This window comes from Papio anubis, chromosome 20 (assembly GCF_008728515.1).
Source record: "Papio anubis isolate 15944 chromosome 20, Panubis1.0, whole genome shotgun sequence".
NCBI lineage: Eukaryota > Metazoa > Chordata > Mammalia > Primates > Cercopithecidae > Papio > Papio anubis.
The window spans coordinates 1,931,828-1,953,674 of NC_044995.1; the positions used below are offsets into that span (position 1 = coordinate 1,931,828).

General features: G+C 52.4%; 1 protein-coding gene across 1 annotated transcript; it reads left to right on the top strand.

Annotated features, from left to right (window-relative positions):
• The first annotated feature begins 486 nt into the window (after positions 1-486).
• On the top strand, positions 487-13,556 carry DACT3 (dishevelled binding antagonist of beta catenin 3). The gene is made up of 4 exons (XM_003915760.3): positions 487-844; positions 8,255-8,351; positions 8,516-8,668; positions 11,289-13,556. The coding sequence occupies exons 1-4, from the start codon at positions 596-598 to the stop codon at positions 12,683-12,685; spliced, it is 1,896 nt and encodes a 631-aa protein (XP_003915809.2). The 5' UTR covers positions 487-595; the 3' UTR covers positions 12,686-13,556.
• Positions 13,557-21,847: the final 8,291 nt, after the last annotated feature.

Genomic DNA, 21,847 nt, shown 5'->3' on the forward strand with positions numbered 1-21,847 from the left:
AGTCAGGGCTCGACCCCCTAACCCTTTTCTCCCCCTGCGCAGCCTCAGAAGCTGAAGGCTGGGCGGGGTGGAGGGGTAGGAGCAGCTGCCAAACTGTCACGTGGACCCATTCCCTATTTATAGATCACCCTTCCCCTCGCGCCGGACAGTCCAATGGTAGCCAGTGCTCGCCCGCAAAAGGGTGGAACTTGCTGCAGGACCGGCCAGACACAGACCAATGGCATTGAGGCAAGGGCGGGCTTGTTTCATTGTGACGCGTAGAGGGGCGAGGCCAGGGCCCCGAGGCAGTTGCTCGGAGGGGGCGTGGCGAGCGGAGTGAGTAGGCAGTTGCGAGCATGCGTCGTGTTGGGCGGTGCGGTTGCACGGCCGAGCGTCTCCGTCGGGGAGGTTATTCGCCAATAGGCGGCAGTTGCTCGGTCGCCGGGGGCGTGGCCATGCAGATAAGGCGCGGGTGGGCGGCCCAATGGGCGGGCGCCTATGCAGATGAGACGGTGACAGCCCGGCCAGCGGGCGGGCAGGCTGCTGGGGCGGGGAGGTGGGACCGGGAGAGGGGTGGCCGCGGGGCCCGGCCGGGCTGGGGCGGGGGGCCGCAGCCATGATCCGGGCCTTCTCGTTCCCGGTGAGCCCTGAGCGGGGCCGGCTGCGGGGCTGGCTGGAGGGTAGCCTGGCCGGGCTCTGCGAGTTACACTGGCTCCGGGAGAGGCAGGAGTACCGCGTGCAGCAGGCGCTGCGGCTGGCCCAGCCCGGAATGGGGGGCGCCGAGGCCGAGGACGAGGAGGACGCTGATGAGGATGAAGATGCGGCGGCGGCGCGCCGGGCCGCAGCAGCCCTGGAGGAGCAGCTGGTAAGGGGCCGCCTGTCCGTCCGTCCCTCCACCCCCGTCTGTCTGTCTGTCTGCCTCAGTTGGATGCTCAGACACCCGGGCGGGGGGGGGGGGGGGGGGGACCCGGGTAGGCAGGGAGTGAGAAAGGACAGGGGGTGGGGCTGGAGACCCCGGAGTTCCGGCGGCGGGATGGACCTGGCCTCCCCGCCCCCAAATCGGGGGAGGGGAAACTGCATCGCCCCCACTGGGGCCTCGTGAGAAACAGGCCCCATCCGTTACACCCCTTCCCCAAAGAAAATCCTTCTGGGCGCCAAGTATGTGTCAAACCCGGGACCGGGTACTTTGCAGGCGTTGTCTTCTTGCAGCTTGGGAAACAGGGGGTGATAGTCCCCATTTAACATAGAGAGAAATTGAGGCTCAGAGAGAGCAAGCGACTCACCCAAGGTCACACAGCCAGGCTCCAAACATGCCCTTCTCTGGGCCCCGCCACCAGGGCTCCATCTTCCCTAAGTCCTGGTGTGCTTGGAGATCTCTGGAGGGGGCGGGGTGGGAGGAGGGGAATCTGAGGGCCTCCAGAGGGAGGGACCACTGCTGAGAGAAAGCTCACAGTCCCTGAGGACCCCCCACTGGGCTCTTGACCGTTTGATGACGCTTCCCTTGCTTCCTAGCTGGCCCCAGCTCTCCTTGACCCAAGGGGAGGCAGGTCGAGGCAGCGCCTGGGGGAGACTTCTGGCCTCTGGGTGTTCTCATGGTGGAAGATGGACAGAGGTCTCCGGAATGACTTGAGGAGGCCTATGCCTCTCCCCTTTCTATGTCATTCCTTGAGTCTCCCGACCTCATGCCGGGGTTCTGTCACTGTCTCCGTCCTGCCACATCCCTGTGACTTTCTGTGTCTGCTTCTCTTTCTTCATCCTGTCTCTCTGTCTCTGTGATCTCTGCGTCCCTCTGCGTCTGTCTCCGTGGCCTTCCCTTCCTGCCTGTCTGCACCTCGCTCTCTTCTTCTTGCCCGACGTCCCAGGCTCAGTCTCTCTTCCCCTCCCCCCAGCCCGCACACCCTGGCTCCACCGCAGATCCCCATCCCCAAGCCTGTGTGTGGCCAGAGCTTCCCGTTTCGGGAAACCTGAGCCGAGGTGGCAGTGGAGGGGGCTCTCCCCGCCGCTGACCTCGACTGCCCTCTCCCCAGATGGGGACTGGGGAGGAAGGCTGAAGCCAGACTCCCGGGGCTGCACGCCGGGCCCCTCCCCCTCTCCGGAGTGGGACCCCCCCCCGCACATTCTTTTCTGGAAACAGAAACAGCTGTGGGAGTCCCCACCCCCTCCCAAAGTTAGAGACGGATTGTGGGGGCCTTCGCTAGCTCCCCCCACCCCAAGCTGGCTCGGCTTGGAAGGCGCTTTCCATCCTGACAAGGAGAAAGCGAGGCATGAGGATGGGGTAGCTGTGGGTAGCTGCGTCCTCTCCCGCTCTGCCCTTGGTCTCTCCCCTTTTCACCCTTCACCTTCCCCATCTCTGCCCTTCAGTCTCCCTCTCCTCGGTCCCTCTGTCCCCTCCTCCCCCCAGCCCTCTGTCCTCCCGGCATGAGATGGTAGTGGAGAGGCCTGTCCCCCCCACCCCCCAGTCTCTAGGCAAAGCTTGTCCCAGCATCAGGGAGGAGGCGGTGGCAGGCGGGGGGAGGAGGAGGAGCAGAGAAGCGCTAAATATAAACTTCTCTAGTGCTGGGGGTTCCTGGGTCCCTCTGAAGAGCGGGTGAGGGCTTCCTCTGATCCCCCAGCCCTTGTCTTATGACTTACCCCCCACCCCCAGCCCCTGCCAGGAATACACTTCCTTCAAGGCAAGAAAGACTGAAGCCAGACTTGATTTCTTTCTAATAGGAATGATGGGAATACCAGGTAAAGATCAGGGGTGTTGCAGAGAAGAGAGGCAGGAATCCTGGGTGAGGACAGGGGCTCCCTGGGTCCTGCTTGTTCTCAAGAAGGAAAAAGGTCCTTTTCAGCAAGAAGAATTTAAGTCAGACTTGCGGAAGGACTTCCTAATAGAGATAAATGGGCATTGGATACCAATGAGGGGCACGTGAGGGGAGAAACAAGGTAAGGGAAGTTTGGGCAAAGGGGTCTCCAGGGGTCCTAACCGAACTCTTATTAAGCCTGCAGAGAAAGGATGAGGGGCACCGTAGGGAGGCAGGGAGCCAGACTCAGGCCAAGGACTTTCTAATCTTTTAAAGATTCATCCTTTTGCAACTGGAAGGAAAGAGGCCAGACTTGCAAATAGAGGGGTGTAGACTTGGAATATTTTCGGGGGGGTGCCTAGGCGCTGGAGAGGATGAGGCATCTCCTGTCTGTCTCCTTAATTTCTGCTCTTCCTTGTAATGGAAGAACCGGAATTAGACTTGGCAGAACTTACCGAAAAGTCCATCCTTTCACGTTTATTTATGTATTTGTAAATGATATATTTATTTATTCATTTATTTTTAGAGACAAAGTCTCCCAGGCTGAAGTGCAGTGGCGCAATCATAGCTCACTGCAGCCTCTAACTCCTGGCCTCAAGCAGCCCTCCTGCCTCAGCTTCCCAAGAAGCTAGGACTACAGGTGCATGCCACCACACTTGGCTAATTTGTTTTTTTTTTAAGATATGAGGTCTTGCTATGTTGTGCAGGCTGGTCTCCAACTCCTGGGCTCAAGCAATCCTCCTGCCTCAGCCTCTCACAGCACTAGGATTGCAGGTGTGAGCTACTGTACCTGGCCTTTATTTGTTAATTGAGACAGAATCTTGCTGTGTCACCCAGGCTGGAGTGCAATGGCATGATCTCAGCTCACTGCAATGTCCACCTCCTAGGTTCAAGTGATTCTCGGCCCACTGCAACCTCCACCTCCTGGATTCAAGTGATTCTCCTGTCTCAACCTCCCAAGGAGCTGGAATTACAGGCATGCACCATCACCCCTGGCTAATTTTTGTATTTTTAGTAGAGATGGGTTTTCACCATGTTGGCCAGGCTGGTCTTGAATTCCTGGCCTCAAGTGATCCTCCCGCCTTGGCCTCGCAAAGTTGTTGGGATTACAGGCATGAGCCACTGTGCCTGACTCCTACATTTATTTTTAATTAAACAATGGAAACATTTTCTATTTTCCTTGTAAGAAATTCATAGCTTTCCTGTAATCATACAAACTGGCATTTATTATGTGTCAAAAGAAACTCATTTAATCCTCACAATAACCTCCAGGAGATGGTGTGCTATGATGCCCAGTTATAGATAAGGAAACTGAAGCCCAGAGAGGTAAAGCCACCCACCCAAGGTCACACAGCTGGGGAGCAGCAGAGCTTAATGTGATGCCAAGTCATGCCTCCTTAAACATTTCCTTCTACCATCCAGTCCCCCCATTCCTCCCTGGAGCCCCTAAATCCAACCTTTCCTCTGAGGTCACCATCATTGTCACCTTACTGTCACCTCCCAGACCTCTTCCAACATATCTCCTAATAGAAACTGTTTAGATACCCAAAAATATGGAGCTTTTGTCAAAGCTTTGCATTTTACAAATTCTAGTTTCTTGGGTGAGGTCCCAGAGACTATGCCAGTCAAAGTGTGGCCCCCTGGCCAGCAGGACCACATCACAAGGAACTTGTTAGCCATATAACTACTTGGGCCCGACTGCAGGCTGAAATCGAAAGCTCTGGGAATGGGACTCAGTCATTTGGGTTTTCACAAGCCCTCCAGGTAATTCTGAGTCACTCCTATATATATTCTGCACTTTTCTCTTTCTGCTCAATGCTATATCTTGGTAATGATTCTATATAGAAATTTGACTCATTCCATTTCAACAGCTGTATAGTATTCCATTGTATCCATTCATTCCTTCATCTAATAGTTCTTTTTAAAAAATAGACAGCTGGGTGCAGTGGCTCATGCCTGTAATCCCAGCGCTTCAAGAGACCAAGGCGGGAGGACTGCTTGAGCCCAGGAGTTTGAGACAAGCCTGTGCAACACAGGGAGACCCTGTCTCTCCAAAAAAATAACAAAAACTAGCGGGGCATGGTGGCACGCGCCTGTAGTCCCAGCTACTTGGGAGGCTGAGGTAGTAGGATCACCTGAGCCCAGGAGGTGAAGTTTGCAGTGAGCCGTGATTGTGCCACTGCGGTCCAGCCTGGTGAGACAGTGAGATCTTGTCTCAAAAATAAAATAAAAAATACCAGGCACAGTGGCTCACGCATGTAATCCCAGCACTTTGGGAGGCTGAGGTAGGCGGATGACTTGTGGTCAGGAGTTCGAGACCAACCTGGCCAACATGATGAAACCCTGTCTCTACTAAAAATACAAAAATTAGCCAAGTGAGGTGGGACATGCTTGTAATCCCAGCTACTTGGGAGGCTGAGGCAAAAAAAAAATCACTTGAACCCGGGAGGCGGAGGCTGCACCACTGTACTCCAGCCTGGGCGGCAGAGCTAGATTCCGTCTGAAAAATAAATAAATAAATAAATAAATAAATAAATAAATAAATAAATTTCATATATATATATGTGTATGTGGGGAAAGAGAGAGACTGGGTCTCACTAGGCTGGTCTCGAACTCTTGGCCTCAAGCGATCCTCCCACCTTGGCACTCCCAGAGTGCTGGAATGACAGGCATAAGCCACCACACCCAGCCCATTAAATATTTCCTGAGCACCCACTTTGTGCCAGGCACAGTTCTAGGCACTGGGTGGGGGTACACCTGTGAGCAAAACAGACAGAAATTTCTGCATTCCTAGGGCTGACATTCTAGTCAGAGATTCAACAAACGAATGACACCTTGATGTATAATTTTATTTTATTTTAATTGTTTTTGGAGACGAAGTCTCACTGTTGCCCAGGCTGGAGTGCCGTGGTGTGATCGTGGCTCACTGCGAGCTCCGCCTCCCTGGTTCAAGCAATTCTCCTGCTTCAGCCTCCTGGGTAGCTGAGATTACAGGCGCGCACCACCACACCCGGCTATTTTTTGTATTTTTAGTAGAGACAGGGTTTCACCATGTTGGTCAGGCTGGTCTTGAACTCCTGAAATCAAGTGATCCTCCCTGCCTCGGCCTCCCAATGTGCTGGGATTACAGGCGTGAGCCACCAAGCCCGGCCCAATGTATAATTTTAAATCAAGAGGTCATTACTGATACGTAGAAAAAACTCGAAAAGCAGGGCAACAGGGTGCACAATGACAGGGGAGCTATTTTGGAAAGGTGTCAGAGAAGAGATCAGGTCACCAAAGACCTGAATGAAGCAAGGAAGGTATGTGGGGGAAACATTCTCCCGAGGTAGGCGCATCCGTGGTATGTTCGAGGGACGGTGGCGAGGCCAGGCGAGGCTAGAGGGGAGTGAATATTGCCAGTGATTTGTGGGGGACATGACATGGGGGACATGGGCGGTCCGACAGATTTTTTTAGCTACTTCCTGATGCCGCACAATTCGGCTGCTTTTTTGAGTTCCGCTCAAAGATGACTTCACCGTGAGCGTCTCAACATGCCCAGGGCAGGAGCCCAAAGTAGAACGATTTGTTGACCTTCCTCGAATAAACAGGCCCAGATGGGGGCTTCTGTTCTCGGGGGAGGGGAGAGGCTGGGCCCTGGAGAGACTGGGACTGGGGGAGGTTGTGGCTGCCGGGGAGCCGGCCAGTGTTTCTGCCCTAAATAGGCAGGGCTGGGTGCCTGCCCTCCTAAACCCTCCTCCCTACTTCCCTCCCTCCTGCCGTCCAGACAAGCCGCTTTTGTCTGAGGGTCAGCCGTCAGCCTGAGGCTGCCTGCTGCTACCCAGCCGCACTCAGACCCATGTGAGTCTTCTTCTGCCTCTGACCCTCTCTTTTCTAAAATGAGGTTAAATCCTAATGTCCTGGAGACCCCATCCGTGTTGCTTCAGCCCTTACGCCACCTCTTGTCACGGTCACTCCCCTAAAAGGGCTTTCACCTTCATTAATTCACATCTGATGAGAAGTGCTCTTTTCCCGCAGCAAGAAGCACCCAGGGTAGACTAACGGAAATTTCTTTTCCTTTTTTTCTTCTTTTTTTTTTTAGACAGAGTCTTACTCTGTTGCCTAGGCTGGAGTGCAATGGCGCAATCTCGGCTCACTGCAACCTCTGCCTTCCGTGTTCAAGCAATCCTCCCGTGTCAGCCTCTCAAGTAGCTGGGACTACAGGTGCAAACCACCATGCCCTGCTAGTTTTTGTATTTTTAGTGGAGACGAGGTTTCACCATATTGGCCAGTCGGGTTCCAACTCCAGATCTCATGTGATCCGCCCGCCTCAGCCTCCCAAAGTGCTGGGATTACAGGCGTGAGCCACTGCGCCCAGCCTGACTCCTGGAAATTTCTTATGGCGATAAGGAACGGTAGACCCACTGGAGCTTCCTGGTGGGAGTGGACCAAAGGCAGAAGGAGGATGTGGTCTCTGGGGCAAAGGAACACGCTGGGGATGGCTGCTGCAGTACCAGTAAGGCTAGACTCACAGGACTGTCTAGGAGGCTTGGAGGTTCTTTCTGAAGGGAGAGCAAAGAGGTATATGAGTCATGGTCAGCCTGTTTTATCCATATTGGGGAAAGAGGCAATCTGCAGCAGGAGGGACTTAAGGAAGACTCACAAAAGGACCTTCTGTTGGTGATAAGGGGCAATGGGTGTAGCTGGAAAAAAAGGTCAAAGACAGGGAGAGGCTGGGCGAAGTGGCTCACACCTGTAATCCTGGGACTTTGGGAGGCCGAGGCGGGTGGATCACCTGAGATCAGGAGTTCAAGACCAGCCTGGGCAACATGGTGAAACCCCGCCTCTACTGAAAACACAAAAATTATCTGAGCATGGTGGTGGGCGCCTGTAATCCCAGCTACTCAGGAGGCTGAGGTGGAAGGATTGCCTGATGCCGGGAGGTAGAGGCTGTGGTGAGCTGGGATCATGCCACTGCCCTCCAGCCCGGGCGACAGAGTGAGACCCTGTCTCAAAATAAATAAATAAGTAAACAAACAAATAAAGTAAAAAAAGAAAAACTTGGAGAAGAAGGCAGACCTATGACTAAGGGATCTGGGGGTCATGGATGCCACCTTTTAGTAGTAAACTGTCCTTACAACAATCCCTCAAGTTAGACTCAAGGAGGGACATTCTAATTGGGGTTGAGGGGCTCTGAGCACAAATTGGAGGGAGCAACTGGTAAAGAGGGGGCAAGAGATGGGGGTTTTCTGAGGCCTCATCGCACCTAAGAGGGAATGAGATGGGGCTGCAGCATGAAGGACTGGAGTTACACAGTCAGAAGGACTTTCTAATGGGGATGAAGGGACGGAGATCTTGAGGGGTTCCAGGGACTCAGGTACTACTTTTATCCTTTTGAAGCAACAGCCTCATTGTCAAAGTGAAACTCTGCCCATAAGCTCATGGAATAGGGGACCAGTTGGCAGAGGACTGGGGGCCTTCTGACCATCCTTCTCTCCCTATACCTTCAGGAGGCCCTGCCTGGGCTCGTCTGGGACCTGGGCCAGCAGCTGGGAGACCTGAGCCTGGAGTCTGGGGGCCTGGAACAGGAGAGCGGGCGCAGCTCGGGTGAGCATGGATAGAGGGGTAGGGTCTGCCTGGGATGCCGCCATGTTCCCTGTATCCCTATTTCTCAGGCTCTCCATGTCTCTCCCCACGCCATCTCCTCCTTTCCCCAGCCCTGGTTTTCCCACCCAAACCCCCTGAAGTCTCTGCTTCTCTTGGAAATTCAGGCTTCTATGAAGATCCCAGCTCCACGGGAGGTCCAGATTCACCACCCTCAACCTTCTGTGGGGACAGTGGCTTCTCTGGATCCAGCTCCTATGGTCGCCTAGGTCCCTCTGAGCCCCGGGGTATCTATGCCAGCGAGAGGCCCAAGTCCCTAGGTAAGGTGGGTGAGGGTGGGACCCTGGGACCAGGGAAAGGACAGTAAGAGTACGGTTGTGGGCACAGACTTCCGAATCGGGCCTGGATTCCAATTCCTGGTGCGACATTTTCTTTTCACGTGATTATGAGCAGGTCTCTTATTTCTGGGCCTCTGTGTTTCCATCTGTTAAAATGAAATATGGCTGGGTGCGGTGGTTCACGCCTGTAATCCCAGCACTTTGGGAGGTGGGCAGATCACTTGAGGCCAGGAGATCCAGACAACCTGGCCAACATAGTGAAACCCCGTCTATATAAAAATTAGCTGGGCGTGGTAGCGAACACCTGTAATTCCAGTTACTTGGGAGGCTGAGGTGGGAGGATCGCTTGAACCTGGGAGGTGGAGGTTGCAGTGAGCCAAGATTGCGCCACTGCCCTCCAGTCTGGGTGACAGAGCAAGAGTCTGTCTCAAAATAAGTAAATAAATAGGCTGGGCACACTGGCTCTTGCCTGTAATCCCAACACTTTGGGAGGCCAAAGCAGGTGGACCATCTGAGGTCAGGAGTTCGAGACCAACCTGACCAATATGGTAAAACCCTGTCTCTACTAAAACTACAAAAATTAGCTGGGCGTGATGGCCTGTGCCTGTAGTCCCAGATACTCTGAAGGCTGAGACTGGAGAATTGCTTGAACCCGGAAGTGGAGGTTGCAGTGAGCCAAGATGGAGCCACCGCACTCTAGCCAGGGTGACAGAGTAAGACTCCGTCTCAAAAATATTATAAATAAATAAATAAAATAAATAAATTAAATGGGATAATAACAGTGCCTCAATAGCCAGACATTGTGGCATATGCCTGTAGTCCCAGTTACTTGTGAGGCTGAGGCAGGAGAATTGCTAGAACCTGGGAGGCAGAGGTTGCAGTGAGCTGAGATGATGTCACTGCACTCCAGCCTGGGTGACAGAGCAAGACTCTGCCTCAAAAAAAAAAAAAAAAAAAAAACAAAACCCAAACACACACACACACACACACACACACACACACACACACAGTGCCCGCCCCAAGGGGATATTTTTGAATATTCAGTGAGCCTCTGCTCTAAGGCATTGGACTTGCAGCATGGCAGTCACTGGTAAACAGGAACTGCTGTCTTTCATTCATACAAGTAAGTTTTTGAGCCTCCACTATGTGCTATCTAGCAGTATCCAAGGAGCAATGAACAAAATGAACACTAATGAACAAAACAGGCAAATCCCTGCCCTCAGGAAACTGCCAGCCTATCGGAGGAATAAATAAAATACAGGATAAATGGCTGGGCGTGGTAGCTCACGCCTGTAATCCCAGCACTTTGGGAGGCCGAGATGGGTGGATCACGAGGTCAGGAGATCCAGACTACCTGACCAACATGGTGAAACCCCGTCCCTACAAAAAATACAAAAATTAGCTGGGCGTGGTGGTGGGCGCCTGTAATCCCAGCTACTCAGGAGGTTGAGGCAGGAGAACTGCTTGAACCCAGGTGGCAGAGGTTGCAGTGAGCTGAGATCATGCCACTGCACTCCAGCCTGGGTGACAAAGTGAGACCTCGTCTTAAAAAAAAAAAAAAAAAAAAGGGTTAATAAGCAAAATATCTAGGGTAAGAGATAATGCCATGTGCTATGACAAGAAATAAGCCTGGGAAAGGGACTCAGAAGTGTCCCTTTGAGTTTGGGGAAGGAAGTGCAATTTTAGAAAATAAGGCCAGGGAGGGCCTCAATGAGACTGTAACATTTGAGTTGTGCCCTGAACTAAGTGAGGGAGTGGACCTAACAGATATCCAGGAGGAAGGGCATTCCGGGAATCTGGAATCTGGAATGGGAAGCACAAAGGCTCTGAGGCCAGAATGTGACTGGTGCGTGATTTCAGGAGGCCAGTGTGGCTGGAGTCCTATAAATAAGAGGAGAAGGGTCAGCCCGGTGGCTCCTGCCTATAATCCCAGCACTTTAGGAGGCTGAGGCAGGAGGATTATTTGAGCCTGGGAGTTGGAGACCAGCCTGGGCAACACAGTGAGACCCCACCCCCCCAAAAATCAGCAGGGCATGGTGGTGCGTTCTTGTAGTCCCAGCTGCTCAGGAAGATAAGGCGGCAGGATCCCTTGAGCTTAGGTGATGGAGACTGCAGTGAGCTATGACCGTGCCACTGCACTCCAGCCTGGGTGACAAGAGCAAGCAAGAACCTGTCAAAAGAAAGAAAGAGAAGGAAGGAAGGAAGGAGGGGGGGAGGGAGGGAGGGAGGGAGGAAGGGAAGGAAGAAGGAAGGAAGGAAGGGAAGGAAGGAAGGAAGGAAGGGAAGGAAGGAAGGAAGGAAGGAAGGAAGGAAGGAAGGAAGGAAGGAAGGAAGGAAGGAAGGAAGGAAGGGGTAAGATGTTGTGAGAGTGGGAGAGGCAGAGTCATTGTCTGGACAAGTCACGCAGGGTCTTGTAGGACCCTGTAAAGATTTTATTATGAATTTTACAGGAAGGAAGGTGTGAGAGCAGGGTTTTTGCTGAGATGGGCATGGAAGGGAGGGAGGCAAACCCCCCCTTCCAGGCTGGATGGGAAATGGGAAAGGACTTTGAGAGCCCCTCCACTCTCTTCCTTTTTTTTTTCTTTTGGCCTTCCTTCCCTAGGAGACGCCAGTCCCAGCGCTCCGGAGGTGGTGGGCGCGCGGGCAGCAGTGCCGCGGTCCTTCTCAGCGCCCTACCCGACGGCAGGGGGGTCCGCCGGCCCGGAGGCCTGCTCCTCGGCGGAGCGGCGGGCCCGCGCCGGGCCCTTTCTGACGCCCAGCCCCCTGCACGCCGTGGCGATGCGCAGCCCGCGACCCTGCAGCCGCCCTCCCACCGACTCGCCCGACGCGGGGGGCGCGGGGCGGCCCCTGGACGGCTACATCTCGGCGCTCCTGCGCAGGCGCCGCCGCCGGGGGGCGGGCCAGCCCCGGACCAGTCCCGGGGGCGCGGACGGTGGCCCGCGGCGCCAGAACAGCGTGCGTCAGCGGCCGCCCGACGCGTCTCCGCCCCCCGGCAGCGCGCGGCCCGCGCGGGAGCCTTCGGTGGAGCGCGTCGGGGGCCACCCCACCAGCCCTGCCCCCTTGAGCCGCGCCTGGGCGTCGTCGTGGGAGTCGGAGGCTGCACCCGAGCCGGCTGCGCCTCCCGCTGCCCCCTCGCCCCCCGACAGCCCGGCCGAGGGCCGCTTGGTGAAGGCGCAGTACATCCCGGGCGCCCAGGCGGCCACCCGAGGCCTCCCCGGTCGCGCCGCCCGCCGCAAACCACCGCCACTGACCCGCGGCCGCAGCGTGGAGCAGTCACCGCCCCGGGAGCGTCCCCGGGCCGCCGGCCGCCGTGGACGCATGACGGAGGCCTCGGGCCGCCGGGGCTCGCCCAGGGCCCGCAAGGCCTCGCGCTCTCAGTCCGAGACCAGCCTGCTGGGCCGCGCCTCCGCGGTCCCGTCCGGGCCCCCCAAGTACCCCACGGCGGAGCGGGAAGAGCCTCGGCCGCCACGGCCACGCCGCGGTCCAGCGCCCACGCTGGCGGCCCAGGCCGCAGGGTCCTGCCGTCGCTGGCGCTCCACTGCGGAGATCGACGCTGCTGATGGGCGCCGCGTGCGGCCCCGAGCCCCGGCGGCACGTGTTCCCGGCCCCGGCCCGTCCCCGTCAGCTCCCCAGCGTCGTCTGCTCTACGGCTGCGCGGGCAGCGACTCAGAGTGCTCGGCCGGGCGCCTGGGGCCCCTGGGACGCCGGGGGCCTCCGGGAGGCGTCGGCGGGGGTTACGGGGAGAGCGAATCGAGCGCCAGCGAGGGAGAGTCACCTGCCTTCAGCTCTGCCTCCAGCGACTCAGACGGCAGCGGTGGCCTCGTGTGGCCGCAGCAGCTGGTGGCGGCCACTGCAGCCTCCGGGCCCGGGGGCGGAGCAGGTGCAGGGGCGCCCGCCGGCCCCGCCAAAGTCTTCGTGAAGATCAAGGCTTCCCACGCGCTCAAGAAAAAGATACTGCGTTTCCGTTCGGGTTCTCTCAAGGTCATGACTACAGTGTGAGTTTGGGGATTTGCTTGGGCTCCCCCTTCATGGCCTCTGCACCTCCACACTCTCAACCACTGACCCTTCCACATCTACCTTCCAAAGACCATCGTTTTCTCTGCTTCCAAAGACCCCCCTCACTCTCCCCACTCCTAGCAGTCTTGGTTGAAAAGGCTCCCCCACCACTAGCGAGAGGAATGGGGAGGAGCCCTGTTTGACCCATTTCAGCTTCTAGCTTGGAAGTCCTTGGGCAAGACAGTTCCCCTTCTCTGGGCGTCACTTTTCTCATCTGTACAGTAAGTGTCCATGTATGCAAAAGGGGTAATTTGGTTTGAATTTCCCCGTTTTAGTTTAGAAGCCTAGTCTGTTTGTTCCCCTTCACCACTCTCTCTCTCATTCCTGATGAGCCCTCTCATTCCTCCTTTCCTTGCCCAGCTATGGCCCCCTCTCATTCACAAAGTGCCCCCTCCATGCCCCTGGAACCTTAAGATATCCCCTTGGCACCCTGGTCAGAGACTCTGTGTCTGACTCAGGTGGTTCTGCAGAGTGCCCTGGGAAGGGAAGGAGCACTGATTTGGGGGTTTTGAGGGTCAAGTAGGGGTTGGCAACACCTGGAAAGAAGGACTCTTTCACCTCGATCCCTGGACAATTATGGAGGATTCGGAGGTAGAAGAGGGGAAGGAAGATGGTTTCTATCTCATACCCCCCACTCCCTGTAAGAGGGAATGGGGGAAGCCTGATGACCCTCAGCTGTTCCAATCTAGTATTTTTTTTTTCTTTTTTAAAATTACTGTATTTATTATGACGATGGTGACTCCCCAGTGCAAAGGGGGGCCAGATTCTGTGTGTTTCTCTAACCTCTTTGTAAATAAATGCACAGTGTTACATATATGGTGGACTCTCATTGAATGATTAAGTGGGAGAAATGCTCTTTTTCCTTTGGACTAACATTTATTGAGCAACTTCTGTTTGCTGTGGATATGGCAGTTTCCAGGGAGGCCCCAGGGTGAATCTCAGCATCATCTTCCTACCATTGGCTATTTTACATCAAGGAATCTAGCCTTTGATTGGGTTATGTTTGGTCATAAATATGATTTTAGGCGGGATATGACAGCTCATGCCTGTAATCCCAGCACTTTGGGAAGTGGAGGTAAGGGGATCGCTTGAGCCCAGGAGTTCAAGACCAGCTTGGGCAACATGGTAAAACCCCATCTCTACAGAAAATACAAAAATTAGCCAGGCATGGTAGGTCATTCTTGTAGTCCCAACTACTCAGGAGGCTGAGGTGGGAGAATCACTTGAGACTGGGAGGCCTAGGCTGCAATGAGCCATGATTGTGCCACTGCACGCCAGCCTGGATGACAAGCAAGACTGTTTCAAAAAACAAACAAAAAATATGGTTTCCCAAAAATGGGAACAGAATAGGAGATAGTCCCTAAATCCCCTCTCTCACAGTTATCATAATCAGCAGTTTATGTGCATCCTCCCATGTTTCTTTATGTGTTTGCATACATATATGAATCCAAATAACTATATAAATATATATGTATGAATATACATATAGTTATATATGTAATATATGTGTGAAATTGTATATTTACATAAATTGAACTATATGTATGCAGTGTTTATCACTGTGTGAAATCATCTGTGCCTGGAGATTTCTTTATGGGGAGGGTTTAAATTAAGGATTGAATTTCTTTGATAGTTACAGTACTATTTAGGTTTTCTATTTTTTCTTGTGTCAGTTTTGCTAGGCCCTATTCATCTAAGAATTTGTCCATTTTGTCTAAATCTACTTATTTTTTCTTTTATTTTTTGAGATGGGGTCTTGCTGTATTACCCAGGCTGGAGAGCAGTGGTGTGATCGTGACTCACTGCAGCATCAACCCCTCAGGCTCAAACAGTCCTCCCACTTCAGCCTCCTGAGTAGCTGGGACCACAGGTACTTACCACCCTGCCCAGCTATTTTTAAACTTTTTGTAGAGATAGGGTCTCCTTATGTTGCCCAGGCTGGTCTTGAACTTGTAGGCTGAAGTGATCTTCCTGCCTTGGCCTCCCAAAATGTTAGGATTACAGATATGAGCCACCGTGTCTGGCTCATTTCATCTAAATTTAGGTAACATTATCCTATCACTATATTATTATTGATAGGTGCATATAAGACTATTATGGCTAGGCGAAGTGGCTCATACCTGTAATCCCAGCACCCTGGGAGGCCGAGGCAGGTGAATCACCTGAGGTCAGGAGATCGAGAGCAGCCTGGCCAACATGGCAAAACCCTGTCTCTACTAAAAATACAAAAATTAACCGGGCATGGTGGCATGTTCCTATAGTCCCAGCTACTCGGAAGGCTGAGACAGAAGAATCGCTTGAACCTGGGACGTGTAGGTTGTAGTGAGCTGGGATCACAGCACTGCACTCCAGCCTGGGTGACAGAGTGAGACTCCATCTCAAAAGAAAAAAAAAGAATAAAATTACAAACTCCCCTCCTTCGCCACCCCACCCAATCCCCTCATATCTCTGCTCAGTTTTTCCCTATAGTCATCACCTTTAGCAAACTATAGAATGTATATATTATGGTACCACCACCACCACCCCCGCCCCCAGCTTCCCTCCATTATGGGGATTCTCATAATCTAACCCTATATTTCAGCTCTCCAATTATTTTGCTATTGCGAATCTTGCTACAGTAATATCCTTATATTTGCCTCTTTGTGCATATCTGTGTGTATTTTTGTAGGACCCATTCCTAGAAATAGAGTTGCTTGGTCATTAACAGTATACCCATGTAAGAACTTTTAATGGAAACTGCCACACTTCCTTCCATTAGCACTGCCCCCAACTGACATTTCCAACAGCAGTTTTTCAGATGTCTGTTTTCTACCCCTTCACCAAACGATAGATGCTATTGATCATTTTCATTTTGCAAATCTTATGGGGAGAAACTGTGTTCTGTTTTAATTAGCACATTTCTTCCCTTTTCCTTGATATAACACATAGTTTTGTATGCTTATTGGCTCTTGTATTTCCTCTTACGTGAATTGCCTTTTTACTCTCTTCCTTCCTTCTTTCCTTCTTTCCTTCCTTCCTTCCTTCGTTCCTTCCTTCCTTCCTTCCTTCTTTCCTTCTTTCATTCCTTCTTATTTTTTATTATTATTTTTGAGACAGGGTCCTGATCTGTCACCCAGACTGTAGTGCAGTGGTATAGCTCACTGCAGCCTCAAAATCCTGGGCTTTAGCAATCCTCCCACCTCAACCCCCGCAAGCAGCTGGGACTACAGGTGTGCACCACAACGCCTGACTAATTTTCCCATTTTTTGTAGAGATGAACTCTCACTATGTTGCCCAGGCTAGCCTTGAATTCTTGGCTTCAAGCAATCCTTGCACCTTGGCCACCCGAAGTATTAGAATTTCAGGCATGAACCACTGTGCTCGTCCTGTTTTGTTATTGGGTATGTAAAATTATGCTCAGTTCTTAGGTGGGTAAATGGAGGCTTAGAGAGGGGCCATTACTTGCCCTGGTCACATAGCAAGGGGAATCCAGGGCTAGGACCCAGCCCCCACCTGATTCCACAGTCAGAAGGATGGGTGTTTGTTGCTGCTTTGACCTTTGAGTCTACATGGGTAGATCTACCTCCCTTTGAGCTCGGAAAGGGCAGGGACCAGGCCTGCTGTGTTCACCTGTATCTTCAGCACCCAGCCAGGCACTGGGGTTACAGCAGGGGACAAAACAGAAAGCAAACCCCTGCCCTACGGATCTTCTATGGTGGGGGTAGGGTAAGGGATAAACCTACGTTTTACTTAGCATAATAATGAATAGAAGTTATTTTTAAAAGTTTTCCAGGAAAAGCTATTGCTTGGCAGGCCCTTGGGAACCATTACTCCAACTTCATTCCATAAAACGGGCAATGGAAGTCAGAAAGGAGAAGAGACTTGTCTAGGGCTACACAGGTCACTTTGGCCGAAATGGTTCAAGTAAATATGGATGGGCTTTTAAGATTTTAGTGCTTACAAAAAAATAACAGCTAACACTTATTTGAGCACTTATGGCATGCTGGACTCTATTCCCACCACTTTACACACATTGACTCATTTAATCTTTTCCACCTGTATTAGTCTGTTTTCATGCTGCTGATAAAGGCATAACCTGAGACTGGGTAATTTATAAAGAAGAAGAGGCTTCATAGACTCACAGTTCCATGTGGCTGGCGGAGGGGGGCGGGCTCACAATCGTGGTGGAAGGTGAAATGCACGTCTCACGAGGTCAGGAATTCGAGACTAGCCTGGCCAACGTGGTGAAACCTCATCTCCACTAATAATTTAAAAATTAGCTGGGGGTGGTGGTGGGCACCTGTCATCCCAGCTACTTGGGACGCTGAGGCAGGAGAATCACTTGAACCTGGGAGGCAGAGGTTGTAGTGAACCGAGATCGTGCCACTGGACTGCAGCCTGGGTGACAAGAGCAAAACTCCATCTCAAAAACAAACAAACAAAAATGTATCTGAAGCTCATAGGTGGCAAAGCCAGGATTCACATTCAGGCAGACTATTTTCAGAGTTCATGGCCTTAGTGCCCTACATGGTCTGTTTGCTGGACCCATGATCTTAAAAAGGATACACCAGGAATGAGTCACAGGGAGGGAAGCTGGGGGCGGGGGTGGTGGTGGTGGTACCATAATATATACATTGTATAGTTTGCTAAAGGTGATGACTATAGGGAAAAACTGAGCAGAGATATGAGGGGATTGGGTGGGGTGGTGAAGCAGGGGAGTTTGTAATTTTATTTATTATTTTTTGAGATACCGTCTCACTTTGTCACCCAGGCTGGAGTGCAGTGGCATAACCATGGCTCACTACAACCTTGACCTCCTGGGTTACAGGGATCCTTCTGCTTCAGCCTCCCGAGTATCTTGGACTACAGGCACACACCACCATGCATGACTAATTTTTAATTTTTTTGTAGAGACAGGGTCTCGCCATGTTGCCCAGGCTGGTCTCCAACTCCTAGTCTCAAGCAATCCTCCTGCCTAAGCCTCCCAAAGTGTTGGGATTACAGGCATGAGCCAGTGTGCCCAGCCAAGGGAGCGTGTAATTTTAAGTAGAGTGATCAAGAATGGTCTAATTGAGAAGTTAGTGGCTTACGCCTATAATCCCAGCACTTTGGGAGGCCAAGGCAGGTAAATCACCTGAGGTCAGGAGTTTGAGACCACCCTGGCCAACATGGGGAAACTCCATCTCTACTAAAAATACAAAAGTTAGCCAGGCGTGGTGGCATGTGCCTGTTGTCCCAGCTACTTGGGAGGCTGAGGCAGGATAATTGCTTGTACCCAGGAGGCGGAGGTTGCAGTGAGCCGAGATCGCGCCATTGCACTCCAGCCTGAGTGACAGAGCGAGACTCTGTATTTAAAAAAAAAAAAAAAAAAAAAAAAAAAAAAAGGTCTAATTGAGAAGATAACATTTGAACAGAGACCTGTTGACAAAACAGCAAGGAGGCCAGCTGGAGTGGGGAGGTGAAAAGGAGGGGAGGTAGGGACTGTCACATCGTGGGGGCTTCATGGGCCATGGTGGGAATTTTGGTTTTTACTTCCTGGCACCCATGGGAGAATTCTGAGCATAAAAAAGACTTAGTTTTTAAAGTTTTTATTTGGGGGGGGCGGGGGAGGGTTAATAGCTGTATTGAAATATATTCACCTACCATAAAATTTACCCATGTAAAGTATACAGTTCAATGGTTTTTAATATATTGAATATAAAAGACATTCAGTATTTTAGTGGCCAGGCTTGGTGGTTCATGCCTGGAATCCCAGCACTTTGGGAGGCTGAGGTGGGCAGATCATTTGAGGTCAGGGGTTCAAGACCAGCCTGGCCAACGTGGTGAAGCCCCATGTCTACTAAAAATACAAAAAAAATTAGCTGGGCGTGGTGGTGCACACCTGTAGTCTCAGCTACTCAGGAGGCTGAGGCGGGAGATTCGCTTGAACTCGGGAGGCGGAGGTTGCAGTGAGCCAAGATCACGCTACTACACTTCAGCCTGGGTGACAGAGCAATACTCAGTCTCAAAAAAAGAAAAAAAAGGTATTTTAGTATATTCACAGAGTTGTGCAAATATCACCACAATGAATTCTAAAACATTTCCATCACCACCTAAAGAAACCGTGCCCCTTATGGCCGGGCGCGGTGGCTCAAGCCTGTAATCCCAGCACTTTGGGAGGCCGAGACGGGCGGATCACGAGGTCAGGAGATCGAGACCATCCTGGTGAACACGGTGAAACCCCGTCTCTACTAAAAAAATACAAAAAACTAGCCGGGCGAGGCGGCGGGCGCCTGTAGTCCCAGCTACTCGGGAGGCTGAGGCAGGAGAATGGCGTAAACCCGGGAGGCGGAGCTTGCAGTGAGCTGAGATCCGGCAACTCCCCCCCCCCGGGTAACCAGCCCGGACCCCTCCCCAAAAAAAAAAAAAAAAAAAGAAACCGTGCCCCACAGCTGCCATCCTCCAACCTTCCCAGCCCCTGGCATCCAGTAATCTACTTTTGCCTTCTACAGATTTGCTAGTTCTGGGCATATCATATAAATGGAATCATACAATATGTGACCTTTAGTGACTGGCTTCTTTCACTTAGCCCAAGTTGGAGAGTAGTGGTGCAATCACAGCTCCCTGCAGCCTCTACCTCCTGGGTTCAGATGATCCTCCCACCTCAGCCTCCTGGGAAGCTGAGACTGCAGGTACATGCCATCACGCCTGGCTACTTTTTTGATATTTTTTGTAGAGAGAGGGTTTTGCCATGTTATCCAGGCTAGTCTTGAACTTCTGGGCTCAAGCAACTTGCCCACCTCAGCCTCCCAAAGTGCTGGGGTGGCAGGCGTGAGACACTGTGCCCAGTCAGCATACTATTTCCAACTTTCATCCATGTTGTAGCAGGTATTAGTACTTCATTTCCTTTTATTGACAAATGATTAATAGTCCATTGTCTGGATAGACCACATTCCATTTGTCCATGCATCAGTTGATGAACGTGTGTTGTTTCCACTTTGGGCTATTACGAAAATTGCTTCTGTGAACATTTTTATATATGATTTTGTATGTTTTTATTGCTCTTGGGTATACACCTAGGAGTGGAATTGCTGGGTCATATGTTAACTCTATGTTTAACCTTTTGAGGAACTGCCAAGTTTTTGTTTTGTTTTGTTTTGTTTTTTTGAGACAGAGTCTTGCTCTGTCACCCAGGCTGGAATGCAGTGGTGCAATCTTGGCTCACTGCAACCTTCACCTGCCAGGTTCAAGCGATTCTTCTGCCTCAGCCTCCTAAGTAGCTGGGATCACAGGCATGCACCACCATGCTCGGCTAATTTTTGCATTTTTAGTAGAGACAGGGTTTCACCATGTTGCCCAGGCTGCTCTTGAACTACTGACCTCAAGTGATCTGCCCACCTCGGCCTCCCAAAGTGCTGGGATTACAGGCATGAGCCTCAGCACCCAGCCTGCCAGGTCGTTGCCTAAAGGGACTTCACCATTTTACATCCCCACCAGCATATGAGGGTTCAGATTGCTCCACATACCCACTTGCTATTATATGGGGACAGTTTGAAACAGGGTCCTTTTGGCTGCTCTGTGGGAAACAGGCTGAGGGGGACAGGGAGAAGATAGGAGGTCAATGCAGAGGTCACTGTAATAGTCCAAGCAGGAGGGAACGGTGTCTGGACCCAAGTGGGGACAGCGGAGGAAGTGAGAGGGATTGGATTCTGGAGTTGCTTTGAAGATAGAGCTAACAGGATGTCTTGATGGGTGACTCGTGGAGTGTGAGAGAAGGAGGGGAGTCAAGGATGACCCCAGCCCGGGTGCGGTGGCTCACAGTTCAAGACCAGCCTGAGCAACATAGTGAGACCCTGCCTCTAAAAGAAATAAAAAGTTAGGCCGGGCACAGTGGCTCACGCCTGTAATCCCAGCACTTTGGGAGGCCAAGGTGGGTAGATCACTTGAGGCCAAAGTTTGAGACCAGCCTGGCCATCATGGTGAAATCCCGTCTCTACTAAAAATACAAAAAAGTAGCTGGGTTGGTGGCACATGCCTGTAATCCCAGCTACTCAGGAGGCTGAGGCATGAGAATTGCTTGAGCTTGGGAGGTGGAGGTTGCAGTGAGACAAGATTGCACCATTGTACACCAGCATGGATGACAGAGTGAGACTCTGTCTGAAAAAAAAAAAAAAAAAAAAAAAAAAAGCCGTTTGTGGTTGTGCACGCCTGTAGCCCCAGTTACTGGGGAGGCTGAGGCAGGAGGATCACTTGAGCCCAGGAGTTCAGGCTGCAGTGAACTATGATTGCACCACTGCACTCCAGCCTGGGCAACAGGCAAGACCCTGTTTCAAAACAACAACAAAAATTCAAAGATTTATCATCACTTGAGATGAGTAAGCTTGAAGTAAGAGCGAATGTGGTCGATGGAATCAGCTCAGTATTGGATGCGTTGAGTTTGAGAGACCTTCTAAACGCCCAGGCGGTTGGGTATTGGATTCTGGAATTCACTCTTGCCATTTGTTGATGATTTCTTGAATAAATAACCTCAGAACGGAATCCGAATCCAGGGCCTCAGTTTCGTCCTCCTCCAAAAAATGGGGACCGTAATGCCTTCAAGCGCTAAGTTGTCATGAGGCTGGGGCACAGGGCAGGGACTGAGGTCATCTGCTGCCGTCTGCAGCTCGGGAGAGGAACGGAGGCTGCGCTCGCGGCAGGCAGTGTTTGTCTGTCCATCTCCCCCACCCCCCAGCTTCTGGCCGCGGTGGAGGAGCAGGAGGGAAGACTGGATCGTCACCCTGTCTTCCCCCGCTCTGAGCTGGGTTTCCTCCTCGGGGGCTACCCAGGCCAGACTGCTGATGGAAACCAGCTGCGAGAGGCGCAGAGGCTCGGCACACGCCCAGGCCCCTCCTCGGCGCCGGCGGACCCCGATGGCGGGGCAGGGAGCGCCTTGGCTCCCCTCCCCTCTTCCGCAGCCGGGCCTGGGGCCCTGGCACGTCCGGCGCGCCTGATGCTTTCCAGATGTGGGCTTGATTTCTCTCCTCTATCTGGCCCCGTTGAGCCCGCAAGGGGAGGGGGGAGGGGAGCTAGGGTCCGAGACCCAAATCTCTACCAGGGACTCGGGTCGGGGTCCCCTTCCCGCCCGTCTCCCTTCCCTGTCCAGGCGGT